Here is a 20,249-nt window from a genome sequence, read left to right on the forward strand (position 1 = left end):
CGTTTCATTGTAAGAAAACAATCGCACCGATAGAATTCGCGAAGACTGCACGCCAGAAGAGCTCAGAGCGCGAAGTCTCATCCTCCGCAATGCTCCTCATTGAACGCTAGAGCGCCAAGTAATTCATTAGAACATCCAGGCCAAGGCTACAGGATGTCGCCCGCTCACGCGACGACTGGTTTCGCGAGAGAAGTCCCGCGAACGATATACGAGCTGCACTTCAATAGGAAATCTCTTCCTTCACCTTGAAGCCACGGGTGCTGGGAAGGTCGTTGCACGGCAAGGCATGCTCCGAAGACCTCACTCCGATGATAGGTTTCCAGTCTATAAGTCGCAGTTTGTGAACGCCCAGGGAGAGGCGAGTGCCGGACCATTTGTCTCCGTGCCTCGCTGTAATGGAGCTTTGCCGTCGTGGACGCTCACGCCAAGGCTCCGCTTTATCTACGAGCGCATCATTAAAGATGCATTATTCTAGCACCCGGCTATGCAATATATATATTCTCATATTGTAATGAGCGGCGATTGCAGGTTATTTTTCAAAGCATTTTCTAAGCGCTAGACTCACGACTGGTGCTAAGGGAGTCTGCAAGTATGAAGTGCTCTATTGGGGGTTAAAGCAACGTTGTAGGCTTCAGCAGAAGCAACGCTGAATTGCGTTCGCGGTGTGCTTTGAAGCGTGGCCGGCCCACAGTGTCGCCTAGTCTGTAACCACCGCCAAAAGTATCTTTGTGATTGTGTTGTGACATCCTTTTCATCGCGCCTTCCGTGCTTATTCAGTTATATAAATACACAGATGTATATATATATATATATATATATATATATATATATATATATATATACATATATATATATGTATATATATATATATATATATGTATATATATATATATATATATATATATATATATATATATATATATATATATATGTATGATGGTACAGTGGAGGCACCACTGTGGCAAATGAAACTTGGATGTTATTATCCCACTAATTTTGACAGTGAAGCCCCCTTTGTTAAGGTATATGGAAACTTTAAAACTTTGAAACTTTTAGAAGAGCAGTTATCGTTCTATGATGTTATCGCGGCGCTTCACAGTTGCCGTCGCAGCTGCACACACTTCGCAGTTTAGTAGTAATGCCAGGGTTTTCGTATGTCAAACGTCAAAAACGCTGAATCGTTAGGCAAACTTCAGTATGAAACACTCCATGAATCCCGATTCATTGAACAATGCGAACAGAACAATAACGAGCCGTCGATGCGCACTGCACGTTTTTTAGTGTGAACATGAGCAAACGCGTGTGTGCTTGCTGGCTCATGTGCATGCGCCTGTCATTAAAGTGCAGCTATCTTAGACTCCACACGTTCCAACCTCGCACGCACCTCACCAGACCAAAAATCCTAACTTTGGAGGCACAGCGCCGTTCAAAAGGAGCTTACAGTGAAACTAGACATAAGTATAATTTCCGCAAACTCTCTTTACGGGTCAGATAAGGTACTTAATATGACAAATGAGTTTTAGCCACGAAATGAGCCCACAGCACAGGCGGCATGATTAAACTCGTTTGAGATTTGAAAGGAGCCCCCCTTCGAGCAGCTCAACTTAAATAATGGATTTCCGCGAGCACCGGCAAGGACCCAACTAACCGATGATACTTCTTGATCGCAGCTGCGGTCGCCGCAGAAGTAGGCATCAAACTGTGGAGGTAAGGTGACAGGTATTGCAACCTTCGGGCAATGATAGCATTATACAGGGTGTCCCAACTTTCATGCACCAAGATTTAGAAATATGCATATGTCACGTAGCTGGGCCGAACCAAGATAATGTTGTTTTCCGCTGCTTTGAGATGCTCATTACATTTTTTTGCATTCTTTCTAATTACATAATTACTCTTAATTAACTAAATAACATGTCGAATATTATAATTGTATGTAAAACGTCAATGAAAAAAATTGTAGAGGAACATGGAAAAATCTTGATGCAGCCTTCTGGTGCTTAACACGTGCTCAAAAAAGTTTTTTCCCAGCGTCAAAGAAGCCCGGGAATACGCGCTAAGTACCTCGAGCGGCCAGTTTTGCGTGTATTTGCGGGCACCTTTGTCGTTGAGAAAAACACTCTTATGTAGCACGTCTTGAGCAACAAAAAGCTGTACCGGGAGTTTTCTATATTGCTCCAACATTTTATCATTAATAATTTTCATCTAATCATAATATTTGAGAAGCTGAATAATTAATTAGGAAAATTATGTAATGTGGCTGTTGTTTAATATGTAATTATGTAACTGTAATTATGTATTATGTAATTATGTAATGGATGTTGTTTGCCATGTGAGTATCTCCAAGCGATGGCAAACAACATTGTCTTGGTTTAGTCCAGCTACGTGGCATATAGGGTTACGGACTGGATTCCAAGGGAAGGGAAGCGTAGCAGGGGGCGGCAGAAAGTTAGGTGGGCGGATGAGATTAAGAAGTTTGCAGGGACCGCATGGCCACAATTAGTACATGACCGGGGTTGTTGGAGAAATATGGGAGAGGCCTTTGCCCTGCAGTGGGCGTGACCAGGCTGATGATGATGATGATGATGATGACGTGGCATATGCATATGCATATATGCAAATTTTGGTGCACGATAGTTCGGACACCCTGTATAGAGCTAAAATAGTTCCTCTGTTGGTGGCAGCGACATTTGTGTACGTTAAATATGAACGATGAATAAGGGAGCCGATGGCGAAGCAGCTTATTCGGCTCTGCATGATCCAGCTGTATCCGCAATCGCTTAGGGAACATCGAGAGGGTTTTGACAGCGTGGCTTCGGCTCTTCTGCATCCTTGTCACGTACTATAGTGAAATAACCGTTATCACTTCGGAAAAGTTGCAGTTTCGCACGGAAGGCAAAGCACCGATTGCGAAAGCAAATTAGTAGCCAGCTATACGAAGTAACGATTGTAGTTTCCTCGGCCGTATAATCCAGTAAAGATAAGCACACTAACTAAATCAAGAAGCACTGTGTCACGCGCACACAAGAAAACATGAACACGACTCACTCGATGACCGCAGAAACTAGCTGTCAAAACGCTGCAGTGAAGAAACGTGGCAGCAGCAGCGAGCGAATTGACCTTCGTGCTGCCACTCGCATCAGCGTGATCTAAGCCGCGAAAACACAGTGCAGCGTCGACTCTGGACCCGTCGCAGATGGCTTTAAAGCTACAGCGGCCCGGCCGAGCGCTCACAGCCACCCGCGCCGCCCGGGGTAGAACACGCCCTCCCCCCCCCCCCTTCTCCCTACCCTACCCACATAGCTTTGGGCAAAGCGGTGCTCTTCCTCGTTGCGTTTCTCCGCTGCGTGCACGAGGTGACTCCGCGATTGCCGGTTCACCCACGCACTCTTTGACTCGCACACAGAGCATACGGCGCGTAGTGACGATTTTTTTTCGCCTTTCAACTTTATAAGGAACCTCACAGCAACGCTGCACCCGCCGTGGATGCTCAGTGGCTATGGTGTTAGGCTGCTGAGCACGAGGTCGCGGGATCGAATCCCGGCCACGGCGGCCCCATTTCAATGGGGGCGAACTGCGAAAACACCCGTGTACTTAGATTTAGGTGCACGTTAAAGAACCCCATGTGGTCCAAATTTCCGGAGTCCTCCACTACGGCGTGCCTCATAATCAGAAAGTGCTTTTGGCACATAAAACCCCATAATTTAATTTTAACGGCAACGCTGACTGCAGAAATGTGCCTGAAGTGCCCTCCAAATAGCTATCGGTATATTAACATCGCCAGCGCAAATCTCATGCATTCATCCATCCCTATCTTTTCTTCATTTGGTTAAATGAGTGTCGCAAAGGGGAGACGATATTGACGCATTTGTTGCGAATATTGCAAAAGCAAAACAAAATGTGAAAGCACGATCTTGAATAGCCTTTAGAGCATGCATATTTATACTGCAGCAGTTAGTCACTACGGGTAAGCTGCATCTCAAAAAAGCCCCCCAAAAAAAGAATGGCCTGCAATATTCCAACATTGCATGTATTGATATCCTCAAGATGTTCCACCTGAAAATTTGAACAACACGCAATTTGCGGGCAGGTGAGCTTTTATGAAAGCCACGTGAAGGCTTCGTGACAGGTTTTCATTAAAGATTATTCCAAGAAATTTGTGAGTCGTTGCATGGGATGTGATCTGCCTTTTGATGGATGTTTCGAGTAAATGCTACCGTCGACCGCGGGTTGACACCACCAGTGGGCATTTGTCTGAAGAGATTTTGACATTTTGGTCAAAAAGTAAACCGTTACCAGAGTGGGACCCTATTGCACGTTGTTGTCGTAGGTGTCTTGCACGTATCTGAGGATGTTTCGTACCCAAGCTGCCATCATATGTCAACTGTGAACATTCACCCTTCATCGCTGTTGGCGGATGCTGACCGAGGCGAATGTGTGGGAGTTTGAACAGGGTGGGGCCTAGTAGTCCGATTTAGGCAAATCCCCAGTGGACGTAGCGCGTGTAGTTGGGCCATGTTTGGTACAGGCTAAGAATGACCTCATAAGTCAAGTAATTAGAATTTAAGGGATAGTTGCGCAAGTGAGTAGCAGTTGATAGCTCAGAATGGATGTTCCATAGTAATATTTTAGTGCACCTGTGTTGTGGATTGACAGGCACTTATATTTGCCTCAGGGGAGATTGAGGAGCCCAGAAAAAAACCAGCTGCTCAGAAAAAGATGCCCCTTTGGCAACGTCCTATCGCCGTTGTTGTAACCATGTTTTTTTATTCACGTGAGCCTCTTTGCCGTTATCATCGTCTCATCATCAGTGTAGGGGTCTAAGTCGCACCACGTTGCCGTCTTTCTCAACTTGCAGTCCTTGCTATGACAATTAAATGGTTTGCGCAGTAAATAAATCCAGAATGCCAGAAACGCCCGAATTTGTGCCTGCTTTCTTTATTAGCTGTTTTCGCGAGGTTTGCAGTCTGTTTGCAGGACTGTCCACCAATCTACTCTGGCAAAAGCACCAATTATTATTCATTACGATCAATAAATGCGCACAGAGTGCATTATTATAGTGATGGTAGATTACAAAAAAAGATAAACAGAAACGCAAGAAAAATATCTAAGCTAAACTAAAATGCAACAGCAGTGTGCGTAGGTAACAATCACACGTGGAATTCAAATTTAGAAAAAGATGAAGATAAGAGGTGTAGTGCGCGTAGCGTCGCAACGACACAACTCTACATCATGGCTGCACAGACAACTCATTGGGCACCATTTTTTCCTTTCTTCAAATCGTCATTACTCACCCAAATTCGTGCTCCTTCATGTGCAGAGCACCTTCCAGCGTCTGTGACACGTGCGCGATAGATCTTATACGGATGTCACATGGTGCAGTTTTGATCGCGTACAAGTCTTATCCAGATCGAATTTCTCGGTCGCGATTGGTCCATTAGCGCAACCTGCGTGAGGAAACCGATCGCGGTCGGCAATTTCGATCCGGTTAGAGCTAGATTGCGATCTAAAGCAGTCGTGTGACACCGGCATAAGGTTTACGGAAACTTTCCCATAAAAAGAGCAACGGTTTTCAATATCTTGAAGACTCTGACACCATGGTTTCGAATGAACTATTGCCGGTGATGTTGTTCACTGACACAATAAAATAAGTAACCCGCTATCCTAAAATTGTAGCTAGAAGGAAATCACTTAGCCAATGCAAATTATAAAAGACAAACGGAGCTTTCTCTGATTTATTTACAGGAGAAATTAGCTTAAAGCTTTAAGCCCCTTTCGCCGCTGCTTTTACTGCAGAAATTAGCCTTATCAGAAACAAGTTACTATTTCCATTTCCATCTCTTGTGTTGTCCAACGGGTCAGCATCAGGAAATCTACAGTTAAGACCAATTGAAAAAAAAGAAAAAAGAAGACCATATGCAGGTTGGAAGAAACAGGTTCATTTTTCTTCTCTGGCATGCGGCCACTCGCGTGTCAACATGCCGGTCAGCCAGTTATTAATGAAAGCGGACGCGGGAGACAGCCACTGACACTTCTCGCAGCAGGGCGCCATCATCCACGTTTAGTTCCGTCTTCATGATTCTTAGCGTAGCGCATTAAATTGAAATGGCGAATAAAAGCTTCTACGCACGCTGGATCTCCAGAACCTACCTTTGCAACATCTTGCGCCTTTTTGACGTAGTAATCGGGCAGCTACTGACGTCAACTTTCCTTCAGATGCAAACTAAGAAAGTCGACAGAGCTATCAAGGCACGGTGACGTCTCTCAGGAGGTTGTGCGGCGTGAGTGCACTCTTGACGTGTCCGATTTGCGGTATGCATATTGTTGCATTCATCTCAAGCTCCTAAATACTAACAAGGAGGTCTACCTGCCTGGGTTGGCTTGGGGTATGATTGTCGTTGCTTTATATAACAGCTGCGATGGTACTTTGTACACCCACAAATATAGATGCTATTATTATCTCAGGGCCTACGTGCTGGGACGCATAGCAATACAAAATCTATTCGTGCAACTGTACCTGTGTTATAGTCTAAACCGAATAAGAACAGGCCGCGCTTATGTTGGCGTTATTTAATATAGCTTCTGCTTTCATAATTTTGCTTTAGAACAGCTAGATGACGGCAAGGAGCTAGCTCTGCCTTAAATGAATGCGCTATTTTTTCGTGAAACAATAAACTCATTAGAATAACTAATTTATCTCTTTTTGCAAGTCCCGGATATGACATGGCGAGTAAGATGTCAGCTTATTTATGAGCGCTTCACCTTCAACAGGGACACTGTTGTTAAATCAGTTTCCTCTTTCAGTGGCTTAGTTTTGTAAAACCGCTACAGCCTCTACGGCACGATGGCATGTCACAATGACTGCGTTCGCCAAGCGCCATATCTAAATGACACTTATTTCTGTATTGCCACTTCCGTGTACCAGTGTCGAGAGAATAGGTCCGGGCCTTCATTGGCAATGTACGCATTGTTACGAGAACTGTACGTATAATTCGTTATTGTATGAGACACTTGCAGATGAAAAGCTAATTTAAACCTTTAACTCAATGCAGTAAGCATTTTCGATGCACCTTTATTTGTTTGTTCCACTGACAAGTTGAAACCTGTTAGAACAATTATTGGCAAGCATGTGCTGTTGACTATTTCATGTGAAAGACAAAAAGAAAAAAAATATAGGTAGGTTAGCCAGTGTATGTACCGGCTGGCTACCCTGTGTTGGAAAGGTGGGTCAAGGGAATGAAAGATGAAAGAAGGAACAAAAAAACGCAGAAAATTGTAAAAAAAAATTCACACAATAACGTTTGCAGACTTTGAAAGTTGTAGCACATCGCATAGCGTACTTCCAGTGGAATGCATTAGCATTAGTATCCTGCCACACTTTACTGCGCACATTTCCCACTTGTGTCAATGAACTAATTACTAGTAAAAAGAAATGGCACTGAAATTTCGAATTTAATTACTCGATTGTTAGTCCTGTATTTCAGAGGCGCTGCATGCATTGAGCATTTTCGCTATAACTCTAATATTGCCATCAACTACGCGGAATGTCGTAAAATGCCTCTTTCCAGAAACCAACGTAAAGGTAAGGACCGTTGGAAGCATAAATATTCTGAATATTGGAACTTATAGGTCAGACTGCACGCAGTATATGTTGGCATTCTAGTTCATAATGGCTCATCTGGGAGTCTTGAATAATAGTACCATTTTGTGTATCCCGAGTTAAGTACATAGAGCGTGCCCGAGAGCAAGACACGAAATACGACCATACCTAGTTTCGTGAATCCATGAGTTAAGGTAGATTATGGGTTCCGCGAGAGTGTCAAACAGACGGACTCCACTTCAGCAGCCGTCCCACTTACAGCTAGTGCTAAATTAGCTATGCAAGCATAACTAACGGAAGCATTGTCGTCATTCAGGCCGTGCAGGATAGATTGCGTAAGTTCTTAAATATGCAGTATTCGCCAGCATAATGAAATAGAGATGACAATAATTGTTGCGAATGGGAGACGAAATTCAATGCTTGAATTCAATGCGGCCGACGTGGTCGTCCTGTTAGCGCCTTCATGCCATAGTGACAATTCACTGTCGTCTTATCGTGTCATTTCCGCCATTCCTACTTTGTCCCTGTCGCTGCGTGTTCATATCGTCGTCATGAAGCCGCCATTTCGAAGCCGTCGTCGTCATTTGGTGGTTATTATTCCATTGTCTTTGTAAGCCAGACGAGTAGCAGGTAACAAAAAGCACTTTATACCGAAACACAGCCGAGTGTATAAGTAGCACTGCGATAAGTAGTGGGTGTGTTGCACATGCGCACTGGTTGACTTCCAGGCATGATATTGCGCGCCAGTACATCTTCCCTTCTTTGGGGAAAAAAAAGAAGGAAAAAAAAGAAGAAACATTGATGAACGTTTTCATTTGCAAACAAGGATTGTTTTGCTATTTACGTTCTGGAAGTGGATTACGTTGCGGCTCTTGGCGCACCCGTTCACTTCTTCGAAGTGGTGCTTGAATTGCGTCTGCTGGGGTACTTGGCGTAGCCTGTCTTCGGGTTTCTGTTTGTGACTTAGCAGGCTAAACAGCGTCTGTGGCCCTGAAATGCTCTCTCGTTCGGCGTAACTGCTGTACACTGTCTGTATGCGCTACGTAGGATCGCGGTGGCCCTGCACGACCAATTACAATGGCCGGGGTCCACGTTCTGCTGTGTTTGTCGTATACGGACACGGTTTCCTCTATGAAGGTCTGGCAAAGCCCGTGTCATTCTGATGTAATAGAAAAGATGTTTATGTCGTATTTCTTGTACTCACTGACGAACTGCTTCCGTGGGTATCGTCTTGGGCTCCAGGTGACAGTTGAGAACCGGGAGTTGGCTTCTGATGTGACGTCCAATGAGCCTGTGAGCTGGCGACTGCACGTATTCCTCCACTCCAACAACGCGCTGTAAAAGTCAAGGGTGGAAAACAGGCGTTTGTTTAGCAGATGTTTAGCTTCCTGATCGACATGCTCTGGCAAGCCGTTGGCGCGCGGGTGGTACGGGCTAGAAGTTGTGTGGCTGATGTTAAATTGACTGGTGAATGCTTGGAAAGCGGCAATGTTGAAAGGAGGGCCGTTGTCACTGCACAGTTTGGCGGGAATGCCATGTGTCACGAAGATTTCTGCACTTGCGTTGATTGCAGCAGCAGCAGTGGTAGTCCGATTGAGCATGCGAACCTCGAAAAAAAAAAAGAACGGGTGAGAATCTACCACTATGAGGTAATCATTGCCTTCGTGGTGAAAAAGATCGACTCCGTCAAACTGCCATGGCAAACTCGGTAGTTCGTGGCTCAGCAAGGGCAGCTTTGCATTTCTTTTTTTGTACTTGTCGCAAAAAGCCCATGGCTTCGCTACATCAGAAATGTTGGCGTTCATGTTTGGCCAGTACAGTACCTGCCTTGCTCTCGCCTTCATTTTGTCTTCACCACAATGTGCAGCGTGGAGCAGGCCGAGAACTTCCTTGCGTTTTGATTGAGGAATTACAAGCTTGTTGCTTTTGAGAAGCAGCCCATCCTCGACGTGTAGCTCATCACGGTAGCTCCAGTATGGCTTTAAAGCATCTAGGAGCTGCTGCTTGCTTTTGGGCCGCTCTGTACTCGCGTAACTGCAGGGGTCGGTCATGAGGGTGTCCTTATCAGTCTCCGTTCTGATACTGAGCAGCTGTTGATCTGAAACAGGTAACGAAGAGACAACATTGACTTGAAATTGCTCGGTTTCATTCACCGCTAGATATGTTTTGCAAGGAAAGCGCGAAAGTGCATCGGCCAAAGACAGTTCCTTTCCCGGTTTGTATATCACGCTGACAGGGAGTCTTTGAAGCGTGAGGCGCATGCGATGAAGGCGAAGAGGGCAATCGCAAAGTGGTTTATTGAAAATCTATTCCAGTGGTCGGTGGTCGGATTCTACCGTGACTAGTGGTTGTCCGAGTATGTCGTCCTTGAATTTCATGCAGCCATGAACTATGGCTAGGGTTTCCTTTTAAATTTGTGCATACCAATGTTGTGTGGCATTTAAGGAGCGGGACGAATAGGCAACGGAGTGGTTATCTTGCAAAATGACTGCTCCGCACTGGCTCGCGGCCACGGACAGTTTCACTGGCTTGGACTGGTCAAAATATGCTAGGACTGATGGTGTGGCAAGACAAGCTCGTAACTTTTGGAAACTGTTTTCCTGCACTTCTGTCCACGTCCAAGCGACGTCCTTCTTAAGCAGCTCCCGAATAGGTGCAGATGCGACCGACAGGTTTGGGATGAACCGAGATACAAAGTATCATTCCAAGGAACACTTGAAGCTCCTTACGGTTCTTCGGCGGTGGAACTTGCATGATGTCTTGAACTCTGTCTGGGTGCAGTGACAGTCCTTCAGCGGCGAGGAAGTGGTCGATGTAACGTACGCTGGCCTGCAAGAATGGGCACTTCTTTTTATTGAGCTTTAGATTACGTTCCCTACAGCGTTCAAGCAAGGCGGTGAAGTTCGTGTCATGCTCCTGCCTTCTCTTTTAAAGACCAATATTTCGTCCATTACGACAGCTACGCCAGCGAAGCTTCCAACGACCTCGCGCATGGCGCGTTGAAAAACCTCTGGCGCTGATGGGACGCCGAATGGCATGCACAGAAATCTGTACCTTCCGAACGGCGTGCTCATGGTGCAAACGCGCGAACTTTCTTCGTCGAGGGTTATTTGCCAGAACCCTGACGCGGCATCGAGGGTGGAAAAGTATTTGGCTCCTTGCAGCAAGTTCAGCCTGGCGCAGGCTACCATCCTGCGTCTGCTACAAACAAACACGTACCCTTCACACACCCGCCTCCACCTTATATTCCCAGACGTCTACACTACCCCCAACTACCGGTGCTATGGCATTCACCCAGTTACGCTTACGGTTGCGGTTATGGTTATGGCATTCACCCGGTTAAACCACGACCCTCTCGTCGAGATTGCATGAGGCTCTGCGGAGCTCCGCCCTCGACGACCAAGCCTGGGCGACTCAGCACGCCCGCGAGGTGGCGGCGAGACAAGCCATCGACGTCTCTTCATGGGAGGCTTAGGCCCGGCCATCATAAAGTGCTGGTTGTGCAATAAAACCTTATTCCCCTCCTCCTCCTTGCAGCCGCGGCAGTATGTCTTCCAATGTAGGCATGTGGTAATGCTCCCGCAAAATCGCCTTGTTTAAGTCGGAAGGATCCAAACATATGCGTACCTTATCCTTTTTCAGTACTACGACCATATAGCTACACCCCGAGCAAGACTCTGACATCTTTGCAATTACACCGTCGCGTTCCATCTCGTCGAGCTTCGCTTTCACGGGCTCTTGGAGGGCGACGGGAATTCTCCTCGCTGGTTTTATGGTTGGTCGTACATCGGGCTTCAGCTGCAGGCGATGCCCTTACGTTGTCCTAGGGCCAGACAATGAAATCTTCCTTACCTCAGTAAGGAAGCCTCCATTGCAGTGAGGCTACCTTATGTCACTCTGAAAGCTTCCTTACTGAGGCGCCCTCGGTGAAGGCTTCCTTGGTACTTCCTCAGCATAAGGAGCCAAACAATGAAATCTTCCTTACCTCACTAAGGAAGCCTTCATTGCGGTGAGGCTACTTTATGTCACTCTGAAAGCTTCCTTACTGAGGGGCCATCGGTGAAGGCTTCCTTGGTGCTTCCTCAGCATAAGGTAGCTCCAAAGCTACCTTCATGCGTCCTTACGCCACTCCTGGCCCTGAATGAGCGCTTCACCTCACTGCTTAACCACGTGGCATTCGCTTGCGCATGCGCGCTGTCGCCCACCTTAGGAGAAGCGCGAGCACGGTACGTTTTGCCAGGCACGTTCGTTTCAGTGACGCGTGTGGCATGGAAGCGTTGCTAGGCGTTGCTAGGCGTTGCACGACGCCGGCATGCCAGCGTTGCTGGAGCACATCAAGTTTCGCACTGTAATGCGCTACTTCTTTAGGTTTAGTAAACAAAACTAGAAAAAAGCGTTCACGCTTCTCTATATTAGCTCATCAACTTAAAGATTGTGTGACGATACAACCTCTTTTATTGAATAGTGGTGTTCTGGTGTTCGCCTAAAGTTTTTAAGAGATAATCTCGAACCCAGGCATGGCGGCAACCACTCCTTACGTGAGGACGGGTGAAGGGAGCTTTCAGAGTATGCTTGCTTCCTCCATCGGTCCTTCGCTGTAAGGAGGCCTCACGTAAGGTTAGGAAGCGCTCGAAGGAAAGGAACGTTTCATTGTTTGGGCCCTAGAACCTGGAAGATGTCTTCAAAGCCAGATATGAGGATTTCGGACACTTGGTTGATGGCATCTATGCGTTTTATCAAGCCCAGTTTCTCAGCGACGTGTCCGCTTAATCTAACTGCTACATCCTGGACAGCAACGAAAAACGTAACCACGGTGCTTCGAGTCTTATTAGGGACGAAGAGGTTTATCTTCCCGATTGCTTGTTCTGTGTGGCCGAAAAACGTACGCAAGATTGCGCAACAGTTCTGCGCTGGCGCCGCGGATAACCTTCGACAGACCGTTTCTGGCATAACACAACAGTTCGCTCCTGTGTCTGTTTTACATTTGGCCATGATACCAGCCACATTTAACACTGACACCCAGTGCTCATCACTCGTGACCGCTTGAACTTCCAACGCTTGAAGGAAGTATGCTCGTCGCCAGCTCCATCTTCGTCGCCAGTCATTTCCACCTGTCGCACGTGCCGTCTTTCTGTCCGCGTTTTCGAGCTTCGTGCGTGGCAAACACTAGCAAAATGGTTTTGGTCATTACAATTTTTGCAATACCTCCCTATTGCTGGACATCTTGCCGCCTTTTGATGTTGTAAGCCGCATTTCGGGCAGGTGGCCGTCTTTCCTTTTACAGCGTCAATGTTCATTTCCGATTCAAAAGACGTGCTGCCACCCTGGTTGCCTCGGATTTCAGCGACCTGTTCTTTGCTCTGTTCTTTAGCAAGGCAAATCTAAACCGTTTTTCTGTAGTTGGAATTCTCAGAAATATGTCCCTGTTGCAGTTCTTTGTCTCTTTTTCCAAGGATTATTCTGCTGCGTAGAAGTCTATCTTCAATCTCGCCAAATTCAGACTACGCAGCTAGAGTCTTCAGTTCTGTGAGCCATTCGTTAAATGACTCGCCCTCGCGCTGGTTCCTGGAGCCAAACAGAAACTTGTGGTAGGTTAGATTTGTAACTGGTCTGTAATGTTCTTCCAACTTCTGCATTAAAACTTTGCGATAATTCTTCTGCTCCTCGTTTTCAAACTTGAAGGTGCAGTAAACACGCCTTGCATCTTCACCGATAGTCATTAAGAATGCAGTGGTCTGATCATCCTGGGGCTGTAGACTCAGCCTTGTCCCTGTTGCAAAAAGCTCGAACTCGCTTTTCCAGACGTTCCAGTTGTGGAAAATGTCGCCAGTAAGGTCGAGCAGCTTGGGCGGTGGTAGTAGAGTCGAATTCATCGTCGTGGCTCATGGTTATCGTTCTGGATGAACACTTGCCTCCTACATGGGAATTAATACTGCTGTATTACTGGTGTTAAGCTGTGATCCTACGGCAAAACTTGCCGCACGGGCAGGAACTAACTGCCTTGCCCACTTCTGACACCATGTAAGCGAGACGAGTAGCAGGTAACAAAAAGCACTTTATTCCGAAACGCAGCCGAGTATATCAGGAGCCCTGCGATAAGTAGTGGGCGTGTTGCACATGCGCACTGGTTGACTTCCACGCATGCTATTGCGCTCTAGTACAGACTTCATGGTATGTCATCCTCGTGACGTGATCACACCATCGGCATCATTCCAGCATTGACATCACATTACCCTAACGTCGTCGACGTCACACAAGCTTCGTTATACCATATTCGGCGTCGGCGTCGTCTGACTTCGGCGTCGTCATTCCATGGTACGCATGCAGTCACTACGCCATTATCGTCATACCACCGTCGTCACACCAGCGTCGTCATAACATGCTTGCCGGAGTCCCGTCATCGTCAAACAATCCTGTGCATACAATGGTCGTATGCCATCATCATCACATCCTCGTCCTCACACCAACGTCTTGATACCATAGCTGTCGTGACTTCAGTATTTCATCGTCCTTTTGTAGCGTCATTTTATAAGTACTTCATGCCATCGTGGTCGTTCCATCGTTGTCATTTCTTCGTCGTCATTCGAGCCATGTGCATAATCTAGCGCAATATGCTTATGTTGAGCGAGGCGGTTCCCAGTCTCAGTTGAGATGTCTATCGGGGTCATGTGATCTCAATACCAATCTTCACAAACACCAATGAAAGCTTCACTTAATCGGATTCCCACAGTTCATGTGGTCCGCAGATTTCTGTAGGACAAATCTAAGGTTTCTGTCAATGCGAGCAATGCCAACCACTCGCTGGTATGGGTTCAGAAATTGATTCGCTATTGTATGAAATGGCTTTGGAAAATAAAATATGCCATTTTACAGCCCTCCGTAAGAAGGCGCACACTTGATGATCAGGGTGGATTCGCAGTGGACGAAAAACAAAATATGAACCAAAAAATATGCCAGAAAATATGCGACCGTTATAGTAAGTAACATGGCAACAAAAAACATCAAACACAAAGTCAGGGGCTGACGCAATATCATGGATGGTCACAATGTCAAAAAAAAACTGTTTTGAGTAACTGCTTAAGAGGAAAAACGAAATCAGGAAAGCAACAATTTATAACTCTAAGGGAGCTCTTTGCTTTTCGATGCGAGATCAAGGTGTTTTAGACCGTGTACTTATAAAAGGAGGTACTACAAGGAAGAAGAAGCATGCGCATGCTGCTGTGAAGCTACGGAAACAATGGAACATATTTTATTAGTATGGGAATATATCTACCCAGTGGTCGGTTTAGGCTTGTCCGGCCTCCTAGAAGTCCTTAGACTCAACGATAGCAGGGGGAAAGTAAAGATGTCCCCTATAGAGATTGGTAAGCCTCGACCGAAAGTTTGGTGGCAGAAAAATAGCAGGATCAGAAACAAGGGAGGCGTACGGAAAGCTTAAAATTATGGACTTTTATGTGCCAAAAGCACGATCTGATTATGAGGTAAGCCTTAGGCGGCACTCCGGAATAGTTTGGACAACCTGGAGCTCTTTAACGTGCACTTAAATCTAAGTACATGGATAAACAAATTTGCCTATGTTGGTTAAGAAAGCTTGATGCTGGGAATTCAGTTTTTTTTTTCTTTTTTGTTTGTATGTTTTTCTTCCGTTTTAAATATATGTTGGACAATAGGCAAAATTACAAGAGCGAGGAGGTGGCGCAACCCACCTCCCCGTATCAAAGGGCACGTTCATAGCAACCGTCCATCCATCCATCCATCCAATCCATCCATCCATCCATCCATCCATCCATCCATCCATCCATCCATCCATCCATCCATCCATCCATCCATCCATCCATCCATCCATCCATCAACCCACCCACTCACCCACCCACCCACCTACCCATTCATCCATCCATCCATCAACCCATTCACTCACCCACCCACCCACCTACCCATCCATCCATCCATCCATCCATCCATCCATCCATCCATCCATCCATCCATCCATCCATCCATCCATCCATCCATCCATCCATCCATCCATCCATCCATCCATCCATCCATCCATCCATCCATCCATCCATCCATCCATCCATCCATCCATCCATCCAGCCAGCCAGCCAGCCAGCCAGCTCTGTATTTACTAAAACGTACTTATGCTAGAACAGTTTTTTGAAGCCAATGCCGACTTCAACTCTGAATTTGACCCTTGGTGGCCTCAGTAGCAGAACTAATCTTATCTGCAGAGTACTGAGAATATTTCAACAATATTGCGCGTTAATATTCTCATACTCTGGCATAAATTTACAGGGAACATATCCAAGAATGCCGAAGAAAATGTAAGGCAAAAATTTTCAAGCACTCCATCGGCGCCGCGTTGGGTACTGGCGTTCATTGGCTCTTGCAAGGCGAGGCCTTTTATTTGGACACCATTTCAGAAGTGCTGACAAACATCCTACATTCGACTCTCAGCTTTTTCTTGAACGTTAAACCTTCAAAATGTGCGGCTAAATGAAGTTGCACAACTCGGTATTTGAAGTTTAGCTTTATGTAGCGAGACAAATGGGACAAATTGTGCTTCAATGGCGTATATGTTTAGAACAAACGCTTGAGTTACCCGTGTTAATCTGTATCGTACAGAGCGAATGTATTGGTAAAGGCACTATAATAATAACTATATCGACACTATATAATAACTGCACGCCAGAGTTAGATGAATCCGCGAAAATTTTACAGGCATAAGAATGAAGATACGCGTCTTATGGTAGAGGCATGGTATATCTATAACGGTGGAAGTGCGTGCGTGAGTCAGCCTTTGATTACTGTACATAAGGAAGAGATTAGGTGCCTTAACAGCTATCTCTCACGTAGACTGACACTTGTACCCGACTGACACGTGGTGATACCATTCCTGAGCTTCCGCAGATGAGTTTTGCGCATTCTTTCTTTTATTTCGCCTCACTGCTCCCTTCAGCTGATAGTCGGCGTTCGGGTTTTCCACTTCTCTACTCTTGTGTCCAGTCTGCACGCCTCACTTTTTTGCATAATGGTGCTATGAAGGCTAGCCATGAGCAGAGCAGCATAATTAAAATATTGTGTGCTCTTCAGTGTTGTGCAGCCATTGTATCATAGCCCTTAGTGTAAATGTGGAATCTCAGGTGGGGCGAGGGACTTAAAAAAAAGCCCTCCGAGAATGTTTCATAATTGACTCAGGGCCAGGGGATAAAAGCATGAGCAGCAGGATCGTTGCAGTGTCCATTTACATTTTGCCGAGTTGTTGTTTCGCGTTTCTTCCATATGATGAAGGTGTATTCACGCGAACGGGTGACTTTTCTGCCTTCTGACAATAAGAAAAGGAGTCCGAACAAACTGTGCAAGAAATCAGTACTTTCTTAATCATATAGTGATACAATGTGATTTTGTTCGCATTGCCGAGGGCTTGATGCAAATATAATTTTTTGTTTCCTTGTTTGCTGCAGCCCGCCCTCATGGGGATGTTTCGAAACGAAACGAAATACTTGAAATGAGAGAAGGCTGTGACCGAACAACAAATCTAGCGATTGAAAGCGGCCAGTAAAGTCACGCCCTAAGCAGCACAGTCAAGCAACAGTGCAAGACCACCACCTCATGCGTGCGCAAGACCCTACTGCGAGACTGAGCTGATCTTGCGGTGACTCATATCGATGTACGCAAAAACCACAGCGCAGAGCAATTTGAAAGTCTAATGTGTGTCTTCTTGCGAGACTAACCGACTGCGGATTTTACTGGAGTTGGCGTCAATCACTCGGGGATGCGGAACTGAGGTTATGGTGTCGTCTTTTGTCGACTTTGCATAATGCAGAAGAGCGGACGTGTGAGTTTGTCCCGTGAACAAGGTCTTGGCCTGGTCGGCATCAAAAAATCTGCACGAACTGAATTCAACAAAACACGCAGTGTTTTGGTTTTCAAGGGAAGATAGATGAAACTAGGTCGTGCTAGGCGCAACTCGAGCCATATAGCACTTGCTCACGCAAATTTGAAAACGTCGTCCTAGAAACCAACAAATAAAAGGCAGCTGGCGAGCAATCCATTGTGTAAACCTCAAATCGACAATCCTGCAAATCTGGAAGGAGGCATCAGATGTAATTAGAGCTGAAGAAATGATTGTTTCACTAATGGAAACGTGGAAGAGAACAGGAGAATATAGATGATATGGTTCACCTCTGGGCTCTTTTCCGAATTTGTGAATATAAATAAAATTCTCGCAAAGCGTTTCGGTGAAAATCCTGAACACCGGCCGCATCATCGTTAGAAATCGTTCAGTCGCACACAAAAGCATGCCCAGAAGTCGCAAAATAACATGCGCTTTCAATTATATCAAGGTTACATTTTTTTTATTCCGAGGAGCAGCATACTACAGTGACCCTAAGCCAAGCTCGCGCAATAAGTTTTCGTGCAGGTCTCGTAATTACAGAGCAATAAAATTTTGATTCATTGTATATTCTGTCACATAGCGTTTTTTTTTCGCAAAGATATCGCAAGATAAATTCGACTGCTGCAGGATCCGAAATAGTTTGTAGTTTCAAGTAAACAGAAGTAACACTAAGAAAGCCGGTGGTTCATTGAACCAACAACTCAATGTCCGGGGATTTGCCGTTGAAGTCAGAAACCTAAAGTAAGAAATCGCGTGCAGAAGTGTGTACACCGTGACCGAAAAGGATACAAACGAGACAGAATCATAACGTCGAACAATGTCTCCTTGTCTGCGCTGACACTCTGGTGCATGGGCGTTGTTCGCTAGTTAATATCATGGTGGCCAGGCTGCATACGTTCAAGAATCCGAAGACACAATAACTCAACGCTGAAGCTACTCAGCTTCTTTGAAATGGTTTGATGTCGTCCTCACCAGGAAGAGGCAGCAGCGGTAGACCAAAACGAAGCAATATTTAGTAAACAAACTGAAGGAGCTGGAACTGCGCGCACAAGAAATACATTTAAGAGATTTGAACAAACTTGTCTGCTGATCCGCTGACCAATCCAACTTAGCCCCAGTGGGGCGATCTGCCGTAGCCGTCTCCCCTCTAATTTTTCTTGATAATGATTTATTAAACTTAGGACGACCTCACGTCGTGTTGTGCTGAACGTCCTGTCCCCCATTTGTCACAGTCATCTGCAAACTATAATCACATGGTGGCTGTTGTTGCTTCATCATTGCGACTAACAATCGACTGCAAAGCTGCGATGTCGACTACGTTCAGCTTTGCACGTGCAGATTTAATGACACCGACAACGCCATGGATACAATGCATCGTGCGTAGAAAGAGCGCCAACGATTTCTTCTGCCTATATCATCACTGCATACTTACGTAGCAATGTGTCAACGGAGAAGCAACAAATACAGTAGACGGGGAACTTGAAAGCATATTCTTCCAGTCGTTCTCTGCATCACCTTTTCTCTTTTTCTCCTCTCTTTTCCAGACAGCTCACTGATAGGTGTCAAACGCGTGTATGACACTGACAGTGCAGTAAGCAAACCTTTTCGTTCCCTCTCAACCACATTCTTTTTTGTGAGTCAATCTTGTATTACCCAATTTCGAGCTGATATTTCCTAAACTCGGTATTTAAGCAGCCACCATTTGGGGGAAGAATTCGTTCCCTGGTTTAAATCAGCATGACGGTTTATAGCGCGACCACCTAAATGCACTGTGTACATAAGTGGGCCTTCCAAGCCCAGGAAACATCCTAATATTCGATTGCGCACATCTATATTCTCCGTATTGCACTGAACCTCATGTTAAAAAATAATAAGTTTAGGTTCCAATCGGTTGGAAAATGTTTCACATCTTTTTACAGTGCACCTTTTTCTTAGGTTGAACAGTACGATGTTTCGCTCAGGTGCTCAGAGGCGCGTAGGCCGTCATAGAGGATTCTCGCAAGAGCTGAATGTAGCAATACGACGAGACAATCAATTGGGCCCCCGGCTTCTAATGGCACTCGCATAAGCACCAAACTGTAGGTTATTACCTCGAGGCCAAGTGCGCCTCCCCGCTCATCTGAAACTATGGGTTGAGGCACAATCCGGCACTAACGGGCTTCGAACACTTATATACAACAAGTACCCTCCGGCTACCCACCCCGCCACACAGTGAACGAAAGAAAGCAAAGCAACCGCAGAGGTGAAAGTGAAACAGCGGGGTTCGTTTGAGGGGAGCACAGAGTGTAGCGGCCGATCCGCGTGAAGACGCCGATGTTCCTTACTGGGCGTGGCGGCTGAAGTGGATCAGGTGGTCCCGTCGCTTCGAGGCTTCCGCTGCCTTCAGCCGCTCAGTCAGGGGCAAGAAGGAAGCGAGGTTTCTCAGCTACTTTGCAGAGCTGAAGAACAGCGGGTAGTCCCAGTGCCATTGTCCTCAATCCTGACGTCTCCGTGGTGCCCTGGAAGGAGGAGGACGCTGCCGTTATATAAATGCACAATGAACGCTCCGCAATATGGCCACTCGACAAGCGCGCGGCACCGGATGGGTTTCAGGAAGCAGGTCATGCTAGCTTTGGTAAGTGTGTCGAACTATTCTTTTCCTGCTTAAAACATCGCGGATATAAAACTGCTAATGCGGGTGGCAGATGTTTAGTCGTGAGCATGACATGGGGGTTGGATAGAAGAAAAATTTATGTCCCCAAAACGCGGACTTCTCTT

At 46.0% G+C, this 20,249-nt stretch overlaps 1 protein-coding gene and 1 long non-coding RNA gene across 11 annotated transcripts in view; one reads left to right on the top strand and one right to left on the bottom strand.

Annotated features, from left to right (window-relative positions):
• LOC135903595 (uncharacterized) overlaps positions 1-20,249 on the top strand; it is a 1,541,440-nt gene that overhangs the window by 1,518,084 nt on the left and 3,107 nt on the right. Inside the window, exon 1 of one of the 10 annotated variants that reach the window (XM_065433909.1) lies at positions 19,999-20,106. The exons of the other annotated variants lie outside the window; for them this stretch is intronic. Coding sequence (XP_065289981.1) covers positions 20,029-20,106 — 78 coding nt within the window. The 5' untranslated portion in view covers positions 19,999-20,028. Of the gene's footprint in view, positions 1-19,998; positions 20,107-20,249 lie in introns of those variants that run through there. 10 annotated transcript variants of the gene reach the window in all.
• Positions 1-20,249, bottom strand: part of LOC135903592 (uncharacterized) — a 133,394-nt gene that overhangs the window by 75,686 nt on the left and 37,459 nt on the right. The window contains exon 2 of the long non-coding RNA XR_010564853.1: positions 19,817-19,990. This is a non-coding gene — a long non-coding RNA (uncharacterized lncRNA). The remainder of the gene's footprint in view (positions 1-19,816; positions 19,991-20,249) is intronic.

This window comes from Dermacentor albipictus, chromosome 1 (genome assembly GCF_038994185.2).
Source record: "Dermacentor albipictus isolate Rhodes 1998 colony chromosome 1, USDA_Dalb.pri_finalv2, whole genome shotgun sequence".
Lineage (NCBI taxonomy): Eukaryota > Metazoa > Arthropoda > Arachnida > Ixodida > Ixodidae > Dermacentor > Dermacentor albipictus.